The sequence below is a fragment of the Myotis myotis genome, unplaced genomic scaffold (genome assembly GCF_014108235.1).
Source record: "Myotis myotis isolate mMyoMyo1 unplaced genomic scaffold, mMyoMyo1.p scaffold_m19_p_3, whole genome shotgun sequence".
NCBI classification, from domain to species: Eukaryota; Metazoa; Chordata; class Mammalia; order Chiroptera; family Vespertilionidae; genus Myotis; species Myotis myotis.
This window is the reverse complement of record NW_023416335.1, coordinates 163886935-163910318: the sequence shown is the minus strand read 5'-3', so window position 1 is coordinate 163910318 and position 23384 is coordinate 163886935. Positions and strand designations below refer to the sequence as shown.

Here is a 23384-nt window from a genome sequence, read left to right as displayed (position 1 = left end):
TGGGAGGAAAGCGGGGACGCTGAGCGCTATTCCTACCTTAAAGAGAAACTGAGTGAGAGAGGGAGCTGCTGTGCCCCTCCCACTAGGCGGCCTCCCAGGCCAGAGCCCTGCCCCTTCCCAGGCCTTCTCTGCCCAGCTATCTCTCGGTCTCCAACCCCAGAACAGGACCTGTGGCAGGTCACCTGTGCATTGACCTGGAGCTGGAGGGTGAGGCTATAGGATCTTTGGGAACTTCAGTTCCTAGTAATTCCCTAGAGAGCAGACCTCTCCAGAGGGAAGCAGGAGCAAGGCCAGGGGGTGTGCACGGGATGGAGAACAGCAGGCAGGGCTAAGGGTGAAGCATGCCTCCGGTCTAATAAACTGGGTTTCAACCACTCCTCTTCAGTGTCGTCTTCTCTTATCTGAATAGCATTCAGGCCTTCCCATTAAGTGCCTAGAGCTAAGCGTGGCTTAGGGCCCAACAACCAGGGGAGGAACAAGGAGGCTTGGGCAGGGAGACCCTGGTCCTCCAGGGATGAGACTGGCTGGCCATCACACCAGGAATGGTTTGAACCACTGGGCAGGGAAAGAGGAAGGGGTCAAAGGCAACAGAGATCCCAAAGAGAAGTCCTTGCACAAAGGATGCTTTGGAGAGGAGGCAGGGTCAAATTTTAAAATAAACTTAAAATCTGGAAGCAGGTTAGGTTAAAAGTCAGGGAATTCGTTGGGTTGAAGTTCTAATGAGGTCGTTACGGCGGCCCGCTTTCTGTGGAATGAGCCGCAGGTAATGTATGAGCCGCAAGATGTGGATTCTGGGCTTTGGCTTTGCTGCTGACCTAATGACCTTTGTCAAGTCATTTCCCCCCCCCCCCCCTCCCCCGAGTCCAGCTTTCCCGTCTTAAAACAGGATAAACAGTGCGTTCATTCCGTCCCTCGGGCTTCTGTAGCAGGAAGAGGAGGAGACGAACAACCCAAGCGCTTCGGAAAGCTGAACACACTGCGCCAAGGTGAAGCCGGCCCACCACCACCGTCCTCACCAGCGCGCCGGGCCGGGACCGGGGTCCGCCTTTCCAGGGCCTGTCTCCCTCCCGTCGCCTGGGGGCGCCCGCGCCCAGGGCCGCTCTATCCCAGGGCCCGTCTCTATGGTTCCCCCCCTCGCGGACCGCGAAGGCGGGAGGGCGTGGCCAACACCTTCTCCGCTGGTTGCCCCCTCTAGCCCACAGTCTCGCTGCCCTGAGCCTCCCGGGCCGGCCGGCCGGCCGGGCGGACAGGCGAGCGCGCGGGGGGCGCGCAGGGGGCGGGGGGAGTTCCGGTTCCGGTTCTTTGTGCAGCTGCAGCAGCGGCTCCGGGGAAGATGGCGGCCCGGGCGGGTTTCCAGTCTGTGGCTCCGAGCGGCGGCGCCGGAGCCTCAGGAGGGGCGGGCGCGGCGGCTGCCCTGGGCCCGGGCGGGACTCCGGGGCCTCCCGTGCGAATGGGCCCGGCGCCGGGTCAGGGGCTGTACCGCTCCCCGATGCCCGGGGCGGCCTATCCGGTGAGCGGGGCTGGAGGAGGGGCGCGCGGGCCGGGGCGGAGCCGAGCGGGGGCCTGGGAGTGACAGCGGCGGGGCGAGGAGGAGGAGGGGCTCCTGGGAGGACTGGGGCCCCGAGTGAGAGTGGGGGAGGCCGTTAGCTTCTCCACCTGCTCCCGGGGGCACGGTTTCCGTGGGGCGGGGTCAGGATGTGGGTCCCGGGCGGGTGGAGGGGCCGGTGCGGGCAGCTGAGACCTGGAGGGCAGGAGGGCTTAGGGCCACACCACCAGCCCCGGAGGAGGGAGGAGCTGGCAGCACTGTCGGGACTGGAGATGCCCGGTGTGTCCGATGCAAAGTAGATGAGGGGGGATTTGGGTGTAACCTGATTCCTACTTTGGAGCGATATTTTCTTAGGAATCACGGCTGGAGCAGAGGAAGCTCCTGTGATTTGCATTTCAAAGGGGCAGAGGGCTCTCCATTGTACTCCGCCCCCTGCGCTCCCCCCACTGGCCTTGCTTCATTCAAAGAGCTCAAGAATCCCCCCCGGTTCCCTTCTCGGTGGGCTCAGCAGGGGAAGCTATGTCATCTCTGGGTCCTCTCCCCTCTGTAGAGACCAGGTATGCTGCCAGGCAGCCGCATGACACCTCAGGGACCTTCCATGGGACCCCCTGGCTATGGGGGGAACCCCTCAGTCCGACCTGGCCTGGCTCAGTCGGGGATGGACCAGTCCCGCAAGAGACCCGCTCCTCAGCAGGTCCAGCAGGTCCAGCAGCAGGCGGTCCAGAATCGAAACCACAAGTAAGATGACCCTGACCCTGGGGGGCAGGGAGGAGTGGGGAGGTGGGGGAGGGAGTATCTGAACCAAGAAATGGCGGTGCTGTGTCAGCAGAATGTGCTTATTCTGGAGGATGCCTCATGTGTGTAGGGGGGGCGGGGGGGGGGGATGTCTTTGATTTGAGAAAATCTTTGCAGTCCCTTCACTTTACTATAAATGGGGGTGCGGACACCCTGTCTTCGTGTTCTGGTTCGTTCCATCCCAACCTGATAACAGTATTTATCTTGAACAGTGCAAAGAAAAAGAAGATGGCTGACAAAATTCTACCTCAAAGGGTGAGTCCAGGCTGTAGGTCTTCTTGAGGGTGTGGTGAGTTTGAGAATGGAGATGGTCAGCTCTCTATCCACATGATATTTTTCTGTTTCTAAGATTCGTGAACTGGTACCAGAATCCCAGGCCTATATGGATCTCTTGGCTTTTGAAAGGAAACTGGACCAGACTATCATGAGGAAGCGGCTAGATATACAGGAGGCCTTGAAACGTCCCATCAAGGTAACAGGAGTACACTAGGCAGACCACCAAAGAGAGGACTCGGGAACCTGCAACAGGCTCAGGATGAGAAATCAAACACGCAGCACAGCTCTCCTTGGCATTTAAGTTACATCTTTCCCATCCACCTACCAACTGAGACTTACATTAGGAACATAAAAACAAAACAGCAAAAGGGGAGGGATTTTTGATATCTCTTGCACCAGAAATATACTATACCTTGTCCATGTTTTTGCTACAACTACTCTGACACCTTAGGAACTGGTACCTTGCATGACTTTAACCACCTAGCATCTCAGTATATACATTTGCACTCAGACCAATGGCCCGTACTCCTAGGTGGAATCTCTGTCCACCCACCCTAGGTACTGGGTAGACACTAAGCCAGTCTGTTAGGAATAATATTGGGGTTTGGGGAGACCCTGTCTTCAACATCAAACCACTGAAGCCCCACCATCAATCCTGTTTCTGCCTTCCTCAGCAAAAACGGAAGCTGCGAATTTTCATTTCTAACACTTTCAATCCGGCTAAGTCAGATGCCGAGGACGGGGAAGGGACGGTGGCTTCCTGGGAGCTTCGGGTAGAAGGACGGCTCCTGGAGGATGTGAGTTCAAGGTCCACCGCGGGTCTGTGTCTAGGGTGGGAGCTGCTGGGAACAAGCAGTCTTGTCTGGTTGGCAGGAAGCCTGACTGGTGCTCACAGCTCCTGTTGGGAACAGCGGGGGAGGGGTCGCCATGTTCCCTGTGCTAAAGACAATGGTTCTTTGTGTTGGCTCCCACAGCTTGGCCCTCACTGTGGTGTCATATCGAGCACCTTATTGTCCTGGGATTTGATTTGTTATTTACCTTCCTCCTGATGCTACTGGCCATTGAATTTAGCAGTATGTGCTGAGTATTCTGGTGTGTGTGTGTGTGTTTTCAAGTGAGTTTGCACTTAAAATTTGAGGCCATATTTTCCTCTCTGAGTTCTTGAGGTCTTTGATTCCCCTTGTGGCATCTCTATCTTCCCAACATTCATTGGAGACATCTCACAGTTTAAGTGGAGCAGATTTATCTGACAGGCCCTTGATTGCTTCATGGGGAGCATCAGCTGACAGGTGATAGCCCCCAAACTTCCTACCCAGAAGCTCCTTGGGGAAGCTCACTTTTCCCTTATACTCTCTGGCTCTCTATTTTTAGCTATTCACAGGCAAGCTAATGTGAATGCATTTTTGCAGGAGAACCAGGGTTCAGTGTCAGAGCCTCCTTCTCTTTATAGATCCAGCCCGTGTGCTGGTGGTGTCATTCTACCCAAATAAGCTGTTTGGGTTTTTTTTTGTTTTTTTTTTTAAATATATTTTATTGATTTTTTTACAGAGAGGAAAGGAGAGAGATAGAGAGCCAGAAACATCGATGAGAGAGAAACATCGATCAGCTGCCTCCTGCACATCGCAACCCAGGCACACGCCCTTGACCGGAATCGAACCTGGGACCTTTCAGTCCGCAGGGCGACGCTCTATCCACTGAGCCAAACCGGTTTTGGCAGCTGTTTTTGTTCTGGCTGTACATTGCCTGTGATTCATTTCCCCTCTATAGTCAGACTTTTCTCTGTTTAGACTCGCTTTGTTATGTGTAATGGTTTGGCTTAACTTGACAAAGTTAAGTCAGTGACCCCATACATAATATAGGCTGCTTCTTCAGGGTTCTGTTGCTACTGTGACTTGTTTAATATTCACAGACACCTACCTTGCCATTTCCTAAGAGATACCCAAAAGACATTTTTTTAAAATACTTAAAAAAAAAAAAAGTATGTTTTTACTTCTTTCGGGGGGTGGGGAGATGGAGAGAGTGGCAGAAACATCAATGATGAGAAAGAATCGTTGATCAGCTGCCTCCTGCATGCCCCCCACTGGGGACCAGGCCTGCAACCCAGGCATGTGCCTTGACCAGGAATCAAACCATGACTTCCTGGTTCATAGTTCGACACTCAACCACTGAGCCACCCCAACCAGGCTCAAAAGACATTTTTGGGTTTTCCCATTGTTATTTGGGTCCATTTTTTTTATGGGACTTTGTCTCAAGGAATTGTTTCTGGGCTTTTCTAACATGACCTTTTGTCTCTCTCCAGTCAGCCTTGTCCAAATACGATGCCACCAAGCAAAAGAGGAAGTTCTCTTCCTTTTTTAAATCCTTGGTGATCGAACTGGACAAAGACCTGTACGGGCCAGACAACCATCTGGTAGAAGTGAGTAGCTCTGCCCTCTAGGCTTTGACTCTGTGACTGAAGGATGATGGACTTGGGAGTCAAACTTTAATGTCTAGGGGGAGGGGGAGGTGTAAATAAAAAATAAAGACTTGCCCCAGGGGTACAGTACCACCATGTAGTTTGCACATTGACATCCAGGGGCACTAGCTGTTGCAGTCTGACTTGTCTCACCTTTTTAATGTTACTATCTTGGTTGTTCCCTCCACTTTCAAGGGGAATGCTAATGGAGGCCTCTTTTACATGCCACGTGTATCTTGCTTATTAACAAGGTTGAGACATACATCATTAACCATACATCATTCATACTTTTTCACGGTAGTAGAGTCTGTAATTAGGGGGGGCTAACTGTTAGGGTTCTATTCTTTGCCAAGGTTACTGTTATAGATCTGGGACTTCCTTTTGATCCCTGCTATGTTTAGATTCACATTCCAAAATTAAGAATTTGTTATTATAATGCCTGATTATACAATGTTCTGAAAGCCATGTTAGCAACAGTATTCTTTGGGATACAGTCAAAACCAGAATGAGGCAGTCCAACATTCCAAGTGAACTTAACCTGCTCCTTTTTTTGCCAGTGTAACTGCAGCCCCTTAACCTCAACCATTAAGAGACATGGGAAAGTCTTTACCATTTAATAAGGGAAGCCAGTCATAGAATCAATAGAAATTTGTAAATATGCTTAACTAAAGCATGGTGGTGACTAGGAATGTAGACTGTAGAGTTAGACACACCAGATCGCAAATCGCAGCTCCAATACTTACTGGCTCTTTGACCTTAGGCAAACTTCATTTTTCTAAGCAGTTTTCTCATTTGCAAAATAGGCTGAACTGTGCCTATCTGGTATGGATGTTGTGGGATTTAATGATATAATCCAAGTAAATGTCTTAGAATACTCTCATACATAGTAAGTATTCAGTAAATGATAGTTATGTTATTTTACCATTCACATGTGTACTATCCATCGTGTAGATAAAATCATCACTGGAAATTTAGGCTAATTTAAACGTGACCCTGAGCACTAAGAATTGAAAGGTTAATCTAATTAAACAGATAATAATCCCAAAGCCATAAGCAATTAAAAAACAAATAAACTCATGCTATTGCTCTTTTCCAGTAGCCTCAGTAATCAAAGTTGAATTCAGTCATTACAGAAGCTCTTCCCTCCCACCCCAGCTCTTCCCCTGGGAGAGCACCCCCTGACATCTTCCTCTCTGTAGTGGCACAGGACCGCCACTACCCAGGAGACAGATGGCTTCCAGGTGAAGCGGCCAGGAGATGTGAATGTCCGGTGTACTGTCCTACTGATGCTGGATTACCAGGTATGCTATGGTGACGTGAGGGGGTCTGGCTTTCACAGCCACAGCCACATCTCATTAGCAGTCTGACATTTTTGTTTGTTTGTTTTTATTTGGTTGGTTGGTTGGTTAATTCTCACCTGAGGATATTTTCAGGTTGATTTTGAGAGAGAGTGGGACAGAGAGAAACATCTATTGATTGGTTGCCTCCCACATGAGCCCCAACCAGGGCTAGGGATCGAGCCTGCAACCAAGGTACGTGCCCTTGACCAGAATCGAACCCAGGACCCTTCAGTCCACTGGTTGACTCTCTAGCCACTGAGCCAAACCACCTAGGGCAGCAGTCTGACATTTTAAAGTTTAAGTCTAGTTGTGGATAATTACACCAGACTTTAAGTTCCCTAGATACGGGAATAGGGTCTTAGTCATTTTTTAATTTCTCCTATTGTTTGTCCCAGAGAAAACACTGCATTACTCCTGTTGAATGACTTGAATGTATGGTCATGCTAAACACCCCAAAATGCATATAGACCCAGCTCACTTTCTTCATCTCTATATTCTTTGGTGTTCTGCAGCCTCCCCAGTTTAAATTAGATCCTCGCCTGGCTAGGCTCCTGGGCATCCACACCCAGACCCGTCCCGTGATCATTCAAGCACTGTGGCAATATATTAAGACACATAAGCTCCAGGACCCTCATGAGCGGGAGTTTGTCATCTGTGACAAGTACCTCCAGCAGGTAAGAAAGGACCCATTCTTTTGCTAGAGTCCTCTGAAGCCCTAGTTGAACCCAGAATGCCAACTTCTTATCCCTTTCCCCTTTTCCACAGATCTTTGAGTCTCAGCGTATGAAGTTTTCAGAAATCCCCCAAAGGCTCCACGCCTTGCTTATGCCACCAGAACCCATCATCATCAACCATGTCATCAGGTAAGCATGTGTATGGGAGGTAGTGGTGTACTGGTGCTGGTTTATACCAGTTTGCACAAGCCAACTGTCAAATTTTCAGGAATTTTGAAAGCAGGTTGTTAAACATAGCTGTTATTTAAAATTAAATTATATAAACTTAGAATTAAATATATGATGTTAAAATGAGTAATATTACTCAAAAGTTTATTTCCTAATTATTTTATTAGTATCTATGCTTTCAAGGTTACTTATGTCTGTTGTGTCTGTCTGGTGGAAGTACAGTATAATGATGTGTAACTGCACAGCTCTTCCCAGCTCCTTGATCAGTGATGTAATGTTGGCAGCTTGAAATCAACCATATTGGGAATATTTAAACCACAGAAATAGGCAAATGCTACAAATCAGGGCTTTTCCCCTCTTCTTTGGAGAATCTGTTTTTAGACATTTATCAGTTCGTTGCTGATGGGTTACCATCTTTTCTCTGGATGGTAGGGCATTCCAGTCTGACACTCCACCTCCATGACCTCCATCTACTTTTTGTTCAGAAGATGGATGAGCAAGGCATCTTTAGGCACATATAACATGAAGGAAGGTACCTCCTCCTCAAAGCAGCATGTCTCTGTAGTTGGATATAGTCTCTCTGCCTTCTTACCCTTACTCTGTATTAATTCCAATAAAGGCCTTCCTTTCTTTAGACTGTGAACCATCACTCAGCTAGGAGTAACTCCTGTTACCTATACTTTGGGTTAGGAGAAATTGTTCTGTTCTATATTCCTGTAATTAAAGTTAGAGCACTTTTTTTGTGTGGTGTGTGTTTTATTTGAATTCATTTTCAGGGTCAATTTTAGTTTAACAGGCAGAAAGATAACACAAGATACTACAGTAGTGGTTTTCTTTGGGGAGGGAGAAACCTACTTTTCACTGGATATCTTTTGTACCACTTAAATTTTTACCATTGACTTTTTAAACAAATCAACTTTATTGAGGTTTATACGTATACAAGAAATTGTACCTGTTTAAAGTATATTTTGATGACTTTGGGGAAATGTGTAATACCCTGTAGCTACCACCACAAGAAAGATCCAGAACACTTCATCATACCCAAAAGGAGTTTTGCAATCAACTTCTTTCCCGTCATTCCTGAGCCATCTTCTTGACCCTGTGTAATTAGGTCTTAGGAGACAAGCTCTTTACCAGGCCCCTTTGATTTCCTCCCCAGTGTTGACCCAAATGATCAGAAAAAGACGGCTTGTTATGACATTGATGTGGAAGTGGATGATACCTTGAAGACCCAGATGAATTCTTTTCTACTGTCTACTGCCAGCCAGCAGGAGATTGCTACTCTAGACAACAAGGTGGGTGCTTCTACCTGGGTAGTTTGGGTGCTACCAGCCCTCTATCACAGTTTCTAGGCTGCCTTTTGATTCGTGGTATTCAGAAATGTATTGACACCCAGTATGTGTCAGGCACTGTGCTTGGTGCTGGTTAGAGCCAGACATACATGAGTTCTGATTCTGACTGTACCTTTTAATAGCTTTGAGCCTCAGTTTCTGACATGTGAAATAAAGACTATTCATAAGCTTACTGTAAGGATTAAGTTAGACAACTCACGTAGAGGCATGTCCTTGTTCCAAATGATAATTGTTGCTACTGTTGTTTTTATCTTATTATCTTTAACCTTATTAGACATAATTCCTACAAGTAAAGCCAAAAAGAAGAACAGGGAGGCTTTCCCAGAAGAGTTGATGCCCCAATGAAATCTTGAAGGACAGAGTGGAAATTAACAGTGGGGGAGAAAAGAAAGTGGTGCTTAGGGTGTAGGAGGCAGAGGACATTCCAGAAAGGGAGCAGGGTGTGTGCAGGTCCAAAGATGAGCCTGGCATTTTCAAGAAGTATGTCCTTTGTGTGCTAGATACAGCTCCAGGTGCCTGTGATGGGACGTTTGGGAAAGGAAACTGGATAGGAAAGTAGAGCATAATAATGAAGAAGCTTTCGTGTAGGAAACACCTGTTAATACTTTGTCCTGCAGACTGGAGGGGCTGTTTGCATTTCGAGGGATCACCGGCAGGAAGGTGGAAAGCAGACTTTAAGAGGCAGACTTGGAGGCAGGAAGCTCAGTTAAGAGGCCAGTGCGGTAATTCATGTGAGATATGTGGAGGATCTAAACTTAGGGTACAGACAGTGAGGATGGAAATAAGTAGGCAGATTTGAGATGTGTCCAAGTGAAGTTGAAGGGATTTGGACTCTTTAGATGGGGATCGTGGGGTGAGATGTGAGGGAGAAGGAGGCATTAGGATGACTCCCAGGGTTCTAGTTTGGGTGGGTGGTAGTATTCACTCAGACTGGCAACAGGAGGAGAAGCAAGTGTTGGAGGAAAGGTAGTGAATTTGTTTTACAGAGTTTAAGGTGCAATCCAAGTTGTTGGATTGGTTGGAGTTTAGGAAAAGGACTCTAGTTTGCAGATTGGGGACTCATTACCCTGTCAGTGGTAATGGAAGACATGCGAGTAGGTGAAATTGCCAGGAAAAGTATGGAGAATAAGAGAAGAAGGCAGAGAAAAAAAATCCATGGACCCTAACTTTGGAGACAGCCCTCTGTACTATTTCTCTACCCAAGAGTGTTTTTAGACCCATCTGTGCTGTGGGTTAAGTATTCACCATGTAGCTTCCCCCAGAATGGGCACTGGAGACTAAAAGGAAAACTTCTCTCACATCAGGTCTATAGAGCACAGTGCAAGTTATCTCCTGAGAGAAAGGTGAGGGCCAGAGCAGTTGGAGCTCTGGACAATAGTGTCATTTCCAGGCAGCTCTGTACGAGGTTGGGAGTGGCACAAGGAGATGTCCACACTGTCTTCCATTTCACTTTGCATTTCCCCAGTTTGAAAATGTTATGAGCTTCCTTCTTCCTTTCAGATCCATGAGACAATAGAAACTATCAATCAGCTGAAGACCCAGCGGGAGTTCATGCTGAGCTTTGCCAGAGACCCTCAGGGTTTCATTAATGACTGGCTTCAGTCCCAGTGCCGGGACCTCAAGGTAAAAATACCTAGGAAAGTGGCAGAGGGACTCAGTTCAGTGAGGCACACGTTTGCATGTTTTCTGTGACATCTGGTAGAAGAGCCAGAAGGGTAAGTGAGGGACCAGATTATCTTTAGCACATTCTAGGGTCTGTCTGACAGTTAAGTAGGGAAATGGAGGTAGAATCATCAAATGTTTATTTTGCATTTGCATTTATTTGTTGTCACTGTGCACCATATCATAGGGGATACAGGTGGGAAAAGATCTCTGCTTCAAAGTAGCTTGCATTCGGTTTGGGGAAATTAGGCTGTGATTGGAAAAGTAATAAAGCATATTAGACATTATTGGATCTCACCAGTATCAGTAGATAATAAAAAGGAAAAGGGAGGTTGATGAGACTCAAATAGCTGGCCCAGGCTTCATGGAGAATTGGGTATTTCCCAGCGAGGAGAGCAGCAGAGGCTCAGGCAGGAAGGTAGGAAGGAGCACAGAATGTGTGAGATGCTCCCTTAGCTCTCGCCGTCCTGTGGTGACTGTGACTGCTCTTCTGGAGGCTGAGCAGAGGAGCAAGGGACCAAGAGTTCCAGAAGGGATCCCTGAGCCAGGCAATGACTTGATGATTGCAGGGGTGACTGTGGGTGTTCCATTAGTAGTTTGCTAGGACTGCTGTAGTAAACTACCACAAATTGGTGTAAACAATAGAAATTTATTGTTTCACAGTTCTGAAATCAAGATGGTGTCCGCAGGGGTTGGTTCCTTTGAGGGCTGTGCAGGAGGGTCTGTTCCAGGCCCCTGTCCTAACTGTGGTAGCTTCAGGCAGTACTTGGTGTGCAGATGGTATTCTCCATTTGTCTTCACTTCTTCCTTCTGCACATCTCTGTCTCTGTCTAAATTTCTCCTTTTTATAAGGATACCAGTTATATTGGATTAGGCCTACCATAATGATTTCACCTTAACTTGATATCTGCAGAGACCCTATTTCTAAATAAAGTCAGATTCACAGGTACGGGTGGGTTAGGATTTTTGACATCTTTTGGGGGAATACAATTCAATCTGTACAGGCATAAAGAAAGGAAACAAATCCGTTCTCTCTCTACTCCCTGCCGTCTCCCTCAGACCATGACCGATGTGGTGGGTAACCCAGAGGAAGAGCGCCGAGCTGAGTTCTACTTCCAGCCTTGGGCTCAGGAGGCCGTGTGCCGATACTTCTACTCCAAGGTAGGTGCCTGGGCTGCACAGGGAAAAGTGACAAAAGGCAAGGGGTCTGTTCCCTGGCAGGGTCAGTGGTATTAGCTGCCTACTCCTGGTTTGTCTCATCTTCTACTCCTTCCACTGTTTTCTCCTTAGGTGCAGCAGAGACGGCAAGAATTAGAGCAAGCCCTGGGAATCCGAAATACATAGGGCCTCTCCCACAGCCCTGATTTGGCTGCACCGATTCTTTATTTTGGGCCCCGTGCTGCCTGCCTCATAGCACCTGCCTTGGTCTTGCTTGGGACCTTCCAGGGGATGCTGTTGGTTGAAGGACAACACCAGAATGAAGAGGGTCTCACATTTCTGTCTTACAAGATACCTATGACCCTCTTCTCCCCCCCCCATCCCTCCCCACCCCCAGCTTCCCTTTGCCCCACAAAGTTCCCAGGTGCCTCTACCCTCCCCTGGTCTACATAGGACCTCTAGATAGTATTAGAGAGAGAACCTGTAGTGGTAATCAGTGCATTGAATGGATTGGGCCTAAGGCCAGGTGGTCTTCAAGGGGACCAGCAACACTGATTCTGCCCTTCAGAGACCGAGGAGTTGGGAGCCTCATTCCCTTCTCCAAGACTCAGGCCTGGGGGCACTCTATAAGCTAGTTGATCTTGGCTCTCCTGATAACAGAATCCAATGTCCTTCCTTCCCTCCACAGGTTTGGAGCAAACTCTCCCTTCACTTGTTGCCCTCTAGTACTAAAGGAACCCTGGCTCTCAAGCTCCACTGAGGCCCAGGTCAGTCTGCAGTCTCTGGATTGGCCTGCTGTCTCAGTGCTTCTCTTACTCCCTCCTAGGGGGGCCACATCAGTATTGGAGTTTGTTCTTAAATGATTGCTCCCTCCCAGCATACTCCTTGTAGCTGCTCTCTTTAGGACTCCCTCCTTTGCGTCCTCACCCAGGGTGTCTGGGTGGGGAATCTTGCCCTTCCCTGTCAGAGCCGCGGGGTCTAACCTGGGCACTGTCATTGCTGGTGGAGGCTGTTCCTGCTGTTGCTTGGAGGTGTGCTTCATTCATTGACTCCGTTCTGCCTCCCCATCCCTTCATGGAGAAACAGGCCTAAAGTCAAACGGGTAAAAGCCCTGGGCCACCCCTGTCTTCCTGCCCCTTGTCTGCCCAGTTGGCGCCTGCTGGTGACTTCTGGGGCACTGAGGAGTGAAAGCGCCTAGGGCTGCAGAAGAGCTCTGAGTTGGGTTTGTGACTCCTTCCTCCCTGCCTCACAGGATGGTGACTCCCCAGCCCCTGCCCTCAAAGCTTCAGGCCCCTCAGGTAGCAGCAGGACCTTGTGATTTTGGCCCCTTGGAACTGAGATGGTTTTGCATCTTTCCATGAGAGCCTCAGATTCTTCCAGGTGTATCACCCCGAGTTAGTATATCCCAGGCTCGCAGACTCAACACAGTAGGGTGGGAGACAGCTGGGCACAGAGGGAATTCCCACAGAACTGACAAAGCCCCTGCTTCCCACCCCTCCTCAGGCTCCTGCGAGCACATCCCCCAGCCCGGTGTCCCTGCCTGTTCCACATTGGGGACAGAATTCTCTCCCTGTCTCCTTCCTGCTATTATCCTACCCCTCCCTTGAAAGCTCCCCAGTGACACTGGACGACCTGTTCTTGGGGCTGGAACCATGAGAAGGAAGCTCAGCACTCCTACACAGTGTCCTTGTAAAAGATAACTTTTTATTAATGGAATTATGTTTTTTTTCATGGACCAAAATTTTTTTTGTACTGTTCCCTTATCGATGTCACCCAGTTTTAATAAAAGAATCTTCTGAAGGATGGGTCCCCTTACCTACTGAGGGAGAGCTCTTCCCTGAGCTTTTCTCTCTAGTGCCTTTAGCCATGCGCATGGTGTTTGTGCATTTTGTTTGACAGCTATTTATGAGGCACCTGCTAGGTGCTGGGGATATGGTAGAAAAAAGGTTTCTACCTGTGGACCTCAGGTCCCCACCTGAGCGCTCGCTCTGTCAGCCCCAGGGGTCCAAGCAGGCCAGAGGCTGGTGGGATTCCTGGGTTTCATCACGGTCTCCAGCTCCCGATGGGAAAGTACTAATAAGACAGTAGTGCTGACATCTCCCTCGTCCTTTTGAGTTCCCAGGGCTCCCATGTGTTGGTTCAAGTGCACGGTCCTTGGGTGCCTGTGATTCCTTAGGCTTAATGAACCTGAGCTTCCTCTGGGAGTTCCCCTTATCAGGGCTCCTGTCTAGATTGGGGCCAGAGCCTGCACAGCTAAAACCGTTTGTTGTCTGTGCCTGCCATTCTTTACAGTCCCACTTTCACAGCCCTGAATACGATTTCAGTTCCTAAGACCAGCATAGAAAGGCTTGCTGTGTTGTCATCCTCACACTATAGACAACCAACCCCTCACTGACAGAATGTGGAAGATTTTGCTCAGGATTGATATTCCCATTAGTTTCCAGCATAATGTACCTGCTTCCCAACTGGTGGCTCATTACTTTCCTCCTTTGTGCCACTGTCTTGGTTCTACCCAAAAAGGGGGTTTAGAACATAGGATGAGTGTAGGCACATTCCAAAGCTGGGTGGGAACACTTGAGTATTGCGTCTGCAGTCAGACCCACCAAGGATAGAGCCACCTCCTAATCCGGAACTTGGGGGCTTATCAGGCTTCAGTAGGGAAAGCAGAAAGGAATGTGGGTGATAACCTGGAGTGGAAAAAATTTATGTCAAGGACACTGAAATAGCATCTGTTTTTACCCAGGCTAATTACATGTGTAATGAATAACTGACGAACCCTTACTAATTTCGAGCAAATCTACAGTTTGCTCTTGGGAAGAGCCTAGTGATACAGACTATGACAAGCCGATTCTGGATCTCTGCACACTCTATTGCTGTATAAATGAACAAATTCTTTGTCTCCACACTAAAATTACTACAGGAGCATAATGAGATGGAAGAATTTAGGGAAAAACAATGGGGTTATTTTATGCATAAATGTCCATTCTTTGGGGTTCCCATCATGTGCTAAGGACAGAAGCATTCTTTCTCTTTCCATCACCCATAATCGGTTCTCCCAGCTGGCAGCCTGGCACTGGTGCCTTGTCTCAGAGCCAGTGCAATACTGGAGTGATTTGTGTGAGGCTGGCTCTGTAGAGGTACAACTTTGTTCCTAAGGAAAACAACTACTGACTGTATGTTCTCTCCTATGGGAACTCTGGCCATGGAAGGAGAATATGGGGGCCTTTTTCTGGGCAACCCAGAGAACAGGGGTCCTCAAACTATGGCCTGCAGGCCACATGCAAATACAAATATTGTATTTCCGTTTTGTTTTTTTACTTCAAAATAAGATATGGCAGTGTGCATAGGAATTTGTTCATAGTTTTTTTTTTAAACTATAGTCCGGCCCTCCAACGGTCTGAGGGACAGTGAACTGGCCCCCTTTTTAAAAGTTTGAGGACCCTTGCCATAGAACATTGCTCTTTTTTTAAAAAAACCAAAACACGTTTTTATTGATTTTTGGAGAGGAGGGGGGAGGGAGATAGAAACATGGATGAGAGAGAAAAATAGATCTCCTGCATGCCCTCTTTTGGGGATCAAGCCTGCAACCTGGGCATGTGCCCTGACCAGGGATTGAACTGTGACCTGGTGCATGGGTTGATGCTCAGTTGAGCCACTGGCCGGGCAGGAAACCACTGCTTTTGACCTCATGCCCACTTACCCTTACCCAGTGGTTGCACACAGATTCCCCTCTAGCCCAGTGTTTATCACTGTTGCTGGCCAACAGTGGCCCCGGGGATTGGAAACACCCACTTAGGAGTCTGCCAGCCCAGGAGGTCAGCACGTGAGCACACAATGGTCTCTGCCCTCTAGGCCAAGGTGCACAGACAGCTGGAGTGTTAGGGCCCTTTCCCTCACTCTTCAGATCAGCCTAGAAACCAGAGCTCCCCTTCTTAGTCAAACAGATGGTTGTGGGCGATAACAGAGCCCTGAACTGCTGCAAGAGCTGTTTCCATTCCCCTCCCCACCAAATCACACCCCACTTACTCAATCACAGCATCTGAGACCAACAAGCTCTCACAAAGGTCACAGCTCCTCCCGATCCAGCCTCCTTTCCCCTTTTCTGGCTTTTGCAAACGAGCCACTAACTGAGGGAGCCCGAGTGTGGTGGTTTCAAACCCCAAGGAGGAACTGACGGGTGCTGAGAGCCTCTCAAGGAGAGTGAGCACGCCGGCCCCTTTTCTCTCCTGTCTTCAAGCCCAGAGTCGCAAAGGACACTTGTGGGCATCAGAGCCTCGCACTCCGACCTTCCCATCCTCCCTTCCTGGAAGGCATTCAGGTGGGGAGGCTGAGGTGAGGAGGCCCACTGGTGAGTCCCTGAGATGACTACTGTGGGTAACCAGGATGACCTTGTCTGTCAGGGCTCCTGGGGTCTCTTATTCTTGGGCTGGGTTGTCCCCAAAGCACGCCTTTACCTTTCGTGTGGTCTTAGCTTTAAAAGTGGACCCACACCCACTCACCATAGCCCTGCAGCCAGTGGGCCAGTGACGTGGTCCCTGTCACTGCTAGAGGACAAAACTGTAGAGCGCTTTTTGGAGTCCTGGGTGGAGGACATACTAGGCCAGTGATGGCGAACCTATGACACGCGTGTCAGAGGTGACACGCGAACTCATTTTTTTGGTTGATTTTTGTTTGTTAAATGGCATTTAAATATATAAAATCAATATCAAAAATATAAGTCTTTGTTTTACTATGGTTGCAAATATCAAAAAATTTCTAGCCCTAACCGGTTTGGCTCAGTGGATAGAGCATCAGCCTGCAGACTGAAGGGTCCTAGGTTCGATTCCGGTCAAGGGCACGTACCTTGGTTGCCGGCACATCCCCAGTGGGGAGTGTGCAGGAGGCAGCTGGTCGATGTTTCTCTCTCATCGATGTTTCTGACTCTATCCTTCTCCCTTCTCTGTAAAAAATCAGTAAAATATATTTTAAAAATTAAAAAAAATTTCTATATGTGACACAGCACCAGAGTTAAGTTCGGGTTTTTCAAAATGCTGACACGCCGAGCTCAAAAGGTTTGCCATCACTGTACTGGGTATATATCTTGGAAAAGAAAACATTCCTGTATCTGCTACTAGGGCTGCATATAATACATTCTAGTGCTGCAAGGCAGAGGGAGCGATGGGGCGTCACTTGCTCCTTTATCTGGGCTATTTCTTGGCAGACCAAAACGAGACCGTTGCAGCGGGGTACGGGGGATTGAGCTGGGGCCAAAGGAAGCCTGCCAACACCATCAGCTGGCAAGCCTGAGGAAAAGTGGAGCTTGGTTTGTGCCCCATTCCAGTTCCCCACCTGTCTCTACTCCTTTCTCCCATTTCCCTGGCTCGGCCAGACTGTCTCCCTAGGCGCCTGCCTCCCCTGGAGGGCGGGGCTTGGCTGCACCCACGTGTGGCAGAGTTATATGCTCCTAGCGGAGAGAAGAGCTGGGAGTGTGGAACCAGCTGGCTCAGGCAGAAACGCGGCACCATGGCTGGCAAGAAAGTCTGCATTTTAGGCTCTGGCAACTGGTAAGTGGCTCTGTCAAGGGGTATGGGGAGGAAGGGGGATCCCCCAAGTACATAGGGGCCTAGGTGGGCAGGGGGCAGACAGTGGGTAGAAAATACCCTCTGATTCCTCTTCCATCCCTGCTGCTCTCTTCTGTGCCTCCCCCCAGAGGACAGATGGTGTCCAAACCCCCCCCTGCCCCCTGCTTGGCCCTGGCCCTGCACCTGCTCGTCATAGGAAGGGAGCCTCAAGTGCTCTCTGCTTGAAAGCTGCTTGGGTTTGGGGGTGGGGGTGACAGGAAGGTAAATAATCTGGTGGGCTGCTGTGATATCCTGAGGTGGAACACTGCCCCTCCCCTGCCACGACTCCTCCATCACCCCCCACTTTCTGTGCTCCCTCTCCTACCAGGGGTTCAGCCATCGCCAAGATTGTGGGTGGCAATGCAGCCAAGCTGGCACACTTTGACCCACGGGTGACCATGTGGGTGTTTGAGGAAGACGTCGGGGGCAGAAAGCTGACAGAGATCATCAACACACAGCATGAAAACGTCAAATACCTGCCAGGGCACAAGCTTCCCTCCAACGTGGTGAGCCCACACCCCACAAGGGAGAGGGGAGGTCTGCTTGCCTCCTGCGGAAGGGGGACATTTCAGGTGCTACCTGGACTTGGGAAGCGTCTCAGGAAGGCTAGTCCAGGCACCAGGCACTCCCATGCACAGCCCCAAACTGCTTTCCTGGGCACTTTCTGGAACAGGAGAACCTGAATGCCCCCTCCCCCCGTTTTGGACTCCCAGGCCTTTAAGAGAAGACAAGGAAGTTGGTTTCTGTGGCAACCAAAGACAGGATCTCTGGCTCCCAGTCCTGGGGTTCAGGTAGTGCCTGCCGAAGCCTCTAATCCAGTTACATATTCACTGGGTCAGTAGCAGACTTGCACATGCTCCTTGGACTTAAGGTCTTTGGTCAAATCCACATGGCTCACTCCCCAGAGAAGACAGCAGAAAAATTGGCGTTTTCCCTTCCCAGTTAGGGACCCTAAGGAGCAGGGTGATGAAATTACTTGGCCTCTTCCTCCTGCCAAGCTCAGGCCTCCTTTGGCCTCTAACTGTCCCACAGCCAAAGGCTAGGAGGGTGCTGAAAGGAGGTTTCCAAGTCAAGAGCCCAGGAAAACTGGAGCAGCGAGGGAATGGTGGCTATGGGGGAAGGAATAGAGTGTCGTATTCCTACAAGTTGAGCCCTTCCAGATTCAACCCCCAAACTGGTCTTCTTCTTCCCCCACAAGCCTCACTCTTTGGTTTTTTAGATCTTCTGAACTGAATGGGGTTTCACGGGGGCTAGGAGAAGTCTATCAGGCCCATGAACACTGGTCACCCCACAGGTGGCTGTCCCAGATGTGGTCCAGGCTGCAGTGGATGCTGACATCCTGATCTTTGTGGTGCCCCATCAGTTCATCAGCAAGATCTGTGATCAGCTCAAGGGCCACCTGAAGGCAAACGCCATCGGGATGTCTCTTATTAAGGTGCCAGGGACACCAGGCGGATGGGGGTGCAGCTAACTGCTGTGGGGCTCAGGGTGGGTAAAGTGGGGAGAAGAGAATATGGCAAAAGTAGGCCAAGAGTTTTCTGGAAAGAGGAAAGGAGTGGCTTTGGGGAGGCTTGAGGAACAGTGAGATGCTGGGGGCCACTGGGAAGGGGAGGTTGGTTGAGGAGTAGACAGAGATCGGTTTGGAGGCAGATGTCCTGGGGAGTTTAGGAGGTGTCCAAAGGATAGCTGGGGGTGTGAGAAGCAGGCTGGTGTGAGGAATGTGAAAGAGAAGTTGGTTTGGAGCAGTGACTGGGATGGAAGTTGGTTTGGGGAACTTGAAGTGAGTTGTATAGGAATGTGGAGGAGATACATTGCCTTGGAGAGGCAGGCTGATGAGGGTCTGGAGGAGAGTTTTCAGATGGATTCATTTTCATATGCCATCACCCTCCTTACCACAAGCTTTGGCTGGGTTGGGATGGCAGCAGGACCTTTGGGCAGGGGCACTGATGAACAGCGGATTTGGAAAGGATAGGATTTCTAGGTGGGAATCCCTCAGTGGGCACGAAGAGCGCCTGGCCTGAGCTCCATCCTGTGCCCAGGGTATAGACGAGGGCCCCAACGGGCTGAAGCTCATCTCTGAAGTGATTGGGGAGCGGCTTGGCATCCCTGTGAATGTGTTGATGGGGGCCAACATTGCCAACGAGGTGGCTGATGAGAAGTTTTGTGAGACAACCATTGGTGAGAGCCCCACCACAACCCACGTACATAAAGCAGCTCCACACTCTCCCTCTCCCAAACCCACTTAGCCATCTTCTCCCCATAAGGCAGACAAAGGAAGAAGACCCAAGCATCAGAGATGAGGGAAGGTTGGGACACCCCTAGGGAAAGGGTTTTGGGTCCTGCTTAGGGCAGGTGTGCAAAGAAGAGTCAAGAGTCCTCTGTTAAAGCCTCGCCCTTCTCCATTTTAGGCTGCAAGGACCAGGCCCAGGGACAGCTTCTGAAAGAGCTAATGCAGACACCCAATTTCCGCATCACGGTGGTGCAAGAGGTGGACACAGTAGAGATCTGTGGGGCCTTAAAGGTGAGAGGGATGTAGAAGCAGCTAGGGGGTGGGGAGAAGACCCTAAAAGAGGGCCTGGCTTAGCTATACATGGTTACTGGTACTCCAGGCCCTCACTCATAGGCAGTTGCTCCCATTCCCCACCAAATCCCATACACATAGGAAGAACTGCAGGAGCAAAGCCAGCATCATTTAGGCCAGCTGAGTATTCATCATTGGACACCGGACCCCCTTCTTCCTTTCTCCCTATAGCCTCTGGTGGGACATCCCTGTCACTGGCTCCAGGGGGTGGTCCAAGGAGAAGAGGAGATGCTCTGGGGGAGCACTCAGGCTAATGGGAAAACAGATGTCCAGAACACCCAGACAGACTGATGGCTAGAACTCTGGACCTAGACAGAGCTGTGGATACCAGGGATGGTCATGGATAGGGGAGCCAGCTGGATGGAAGACTGATTTTCAGTAAATGTCCTCAAGGATGGAGGATGGAGCAGAGCTGGGGAGCCAGGAAGCATAAGCCCAGGCTAGAAGAGATAGAGCGAGTGGGAAAGCCACGAGGTGGAACTAGTCGCGGAGCCACCCACTATACTTCACTTGTTCAGTGGGCATATCATGGCTGATGGAAGCAGCATGAGGCAGGTGGTGAGGGCTGCAAGTGGGGCCTGCAGAAGGGGATCCTTTCTCATCCATGACCTCCATTCTCCAAAGAATGTAGTGGCCGTGGGGGCTGGCTTCTGCGATGGGCTGGGCTTTGGCGACAACACCAAGGCAGCGGTGATCCGACTGGGCCTCATGGAGATGATCGCCTTCGCCAAGCTCTTCTGCAAGGGCCCTGTGTCTTCTGCCACCTTCTTGGAGAGCTGTGGTGTTGCTGACCTCATCACTACCTGCTACGGAGGGCGGAACCGCAAGGTGGCCGACGCCTTTGCCCGCACAGGAAAGGTGGGCACCAGGGAGAAGGGAGAACAGAGGGTGGGCCTTAGAGGTGTCAAGGTAGAGGAACCTGGCTTGAGGTGTCTCTTGAGCACAAACATTAAGCTGTTGTAAACATTGCTAGCCTTTCTTTCCTCTATGACCTTCCACCTCTCATCAGAACCCCCGACTCTCAACCTCACACTGACAATCCTCCTCTCCCATTTCCATCCACCTGTCCTGTTTTCTTCACAGTCCATTGAGCAGCTGGAGAAAGAGATGCTGAATGGGCAGAAGCTACAGGGGCCCCAGACAGCCCGGGAGCTACACAGCATCCTCCGACAAAAGGGCATGCTAGATAAGTAAGTGTCTGCCACAGCCCCACTGGTGGAGGGAACCACAGCCAGAAGTGCTCTCCCTATTCTTCATCTTCTTGAACCCTCCTCAATCTGTGAAGTGGGCAGAGAGGAAAATGTTATCTCATGTTAACAGACACAGAGACCAGAGCTTGGAAAGAGTCTGGATGCCCACTGTCCCCCAACTAGGAGTTCATGGTCTTTGAACTCCTTCCAGTCTAGTAATCTTTATACCACATTGCTTCGACCCCTCTGCATAGCCTCCCTCAATTCTTTCCTCATTCTCTGCTATGGGGGTTGGAACTCTGGGGCAGCAGGAATAAGCTCATCTGATTGTCCTGTTTTTCTGTCTATCATCCCAAGTCTAAGCTGCTCACCTAAAGCCAATCCTCTGTCCCTGAATACTGTCCTGGGTGCTGAGGTGTGAGGACAGTCTCTATGTCAAAGTGTTGCTTTATGTAAAGCACAAAGACAAGAGGGGGTGATGGACTGATCAGAGCAGAGCTCTGTTGGCCGAGAAAGAATCCTGGAATAAGAGAATGAAACGGGCTCAAAAGATCAGCTCATGGCTGGTCAGAGTCAGCCTCCTGGTAAAGCAAACAGCCTGGGCAAGAGGATGAGAAGAAGGAAACCGGCATTTATGAAGCATCTTCATAGAAAACATACTCACTTCAGTGCTTCTCACATTGGCCCCATTTTACAGTTGATGATACCGAGGCTCACAGAGGTTAAGTGATTTGTCCACTTGGATCAAAGCAATTTCAGGGAATCATGTTGGCCAGTTCAATATGATAGGGAGCAAGGCAATTAACCACCTGACCCTAAAACCCAGAGCTAGGAAGTTCAAATTCTCAGCAACTGGAAATTGAGAGCCAGAGTCTACCTGAACTCCAAGGTGGGAAAGTAGGAGAGTAGAGGGTTAGGAGGGGATGAGGAGTGGGGGTCAGAGGATGTACAAGGAGGCTAAGCTGGGTCTCTCCCTCCCCATTCCAGGTTCCCTCTGTTCATGGCTGTGTACAGAATATGCTACGAGAGCCAGCCCGTGGGTGAATTCATCCGCTGCCTGCAGAATCATCCAGAACATCTGTGAGCAGGGCTGTGGCCCAGGCCAGGCAGTTTCTTTACCCCAGTGGAGACAGGCAGAAGCTTGTGTACCTGGCCATCGAGATATTTGCCCCCCCCCCCCCCCGGGGCAGCCTCTTCTCAGCTTTTCACCTGACAGGAAGTTGTAGGGCCCAGCGACCTGTCTGGAGACCCTGAACCACCAAGCAGCCTGCAGCCTCTTGCCACATCTCAGCAGAAATGGAGAGGCCTCGATCCTCTCCAGATGTGGCGCTTTCTCCCTGTCCTCTGGGAAGGCCCAGTGCTGCCTACTTTGGGTGTGTATGGTGGAGGGAGAAGGAAGTAAGGCAATAGGTGCCCCCTGCTGCTTCACACAGAACAGGAGTCCTGTCCCCAAGTCCAGTTAAGTAGCTAAAGAGCTATCTCAGCCACAAGAGGGATGAGGCAAGGGCTGTCAGAGAGGGGTCTGGGCTTTTGAGCTGACATAGGGACTCCTTTGCTCTGTCTGACCTCTGCCAGGCCCTGCACAGCATCAATGGATCTCAGTGTTTGTTAACAAAATACAAAGATCTCAACCCCCCTCTAGCTTCTCCTAGCAACATCTGCGTCCTCAGAAACCTCTGGTCATTCCCTTTCCCCGCCCCCAGGCTGCCCTGGCACCACAGTGGCTACCATGCTGGCATCTCTGGCCCTGGGGCTTGTCATTCTCCCCATGGACTTCCTGGTTCCTAGTTTTTTTGCCAGCTCCTCCCCACAGTGCGTGACCTTTCCAAGTCTTCCCTCCTGCTCCCCGCCAGCACCCTCTTTGAGGAGCAAGAACTTAATCTGTTGACAGAGCTACACCTTTCCACAGCAGGCTCAGATCTCTCTGCTCCCTGTGACCTTTGCATTTGCCCTGCCTCCCTTCTCAGGAGCTCTAGTGACAGGGGAGGTTTCAGCTGGGTTCCTCCTGCTGCCTCCTCAGGACATCCTTGGCTCCACCCCTTTCCTTCTCCCAAAGGCTGAACCAGGTGGCCAGAGAGTGGGCCCAAAGCTGATCAGGGGTAGGGAAGGGTGACCATGTCCCATGTTGGTGGATCCTGACATTCCAAGGCCAGCCCTCTGTCATCTGATACATCGCCTTCTCACAAGGTATGTATCAGCACTCTAAGAGCTAGGAAACTGGAGGAGGAAAAGAATGAAAAGCACCCTACCCCTAAAGCAGCGGTTTTCAACCTTTTCATTTCATGGCACACACAAACGAATGACTAAAATTCTGTGGCACACGAAAAAAAAATATTTTTTGCCAATCTGAAAGAAAAAAAAAGGTATAGTTTTGAATCATTCACACTGGACGGCTATTGTTGTGTTGGCTGTTGTCAGATTTTTATTTGACAACTTCAGGGAAAAGAGGTCAGTGGCCCTGACTAAATAGTCAGGTATTGCATGTTTTTAAAAAGTCCTTGCAGCACACCGGCCGCCTGGGTAAGGG

General features: G+C 50.0%; 2 protein-coding genes across 2 annotated transcripts; both read left to right on the top strand.

Annotated features, from left to right (window-relative positions):
• Positions 1-1170: 1170 nt before the first annotated feature.
• SMARCD1 (SWI/SNF related, matrix associated, actin dependent regulator of chromatin, subfamily d, member 1) lies at positions 1171-13289 on the top strand. The gene is made up of 13 exons (XM_036298035.1): positions 1171-1510; positions 2097-2284; positions 2554-2596; positions 2691-2813; positions 3292-3414; positions 4917-5033; positions 6272-6373; positions 6925-7086; positions 7178-7275; positions 8474-8609; positions 10167-10289; positions 11388-11489; positions 11619-13289. Exons 1-13 carry the CDS (start codon positions 1334-1336, stop codon positions 11670-11672), a joined length of 1548 nt encoding a protein of 515 aa, XP_036153928.1. The 5' UTR covers positions 1171-1333; the 3' UTR covers positions 11673-13289.
• A 3573-nt stretch (positions 13290-16862) lies between these two features.
• GPD1 (glycerol-3-phosphate dehydrogenase 1) lies at positions 16863-22652 on the top strand. Its single transcript, XM_036298036.1, has 8 exons — positions 16863-17029; positions 17415-17592; positions 18381-18521; positions 19126-19264; positions 19495-19607; positions 20292-20525; positions 20751-20857; positions 21845-22652. Exons 1-8 carry the CDS (start codon positions 16989-16991, stop codon positions 21939-21941), a joined length of 1050 nt encoding a protein of 349 aa, XP_036153929.1. The 5' UTR covers positions 16863-16988; the 3' UTR covers positions 21942-22652.
• The last annotated feature ends 732 nt before the right edge of the window (positions 22653-23384 follow it).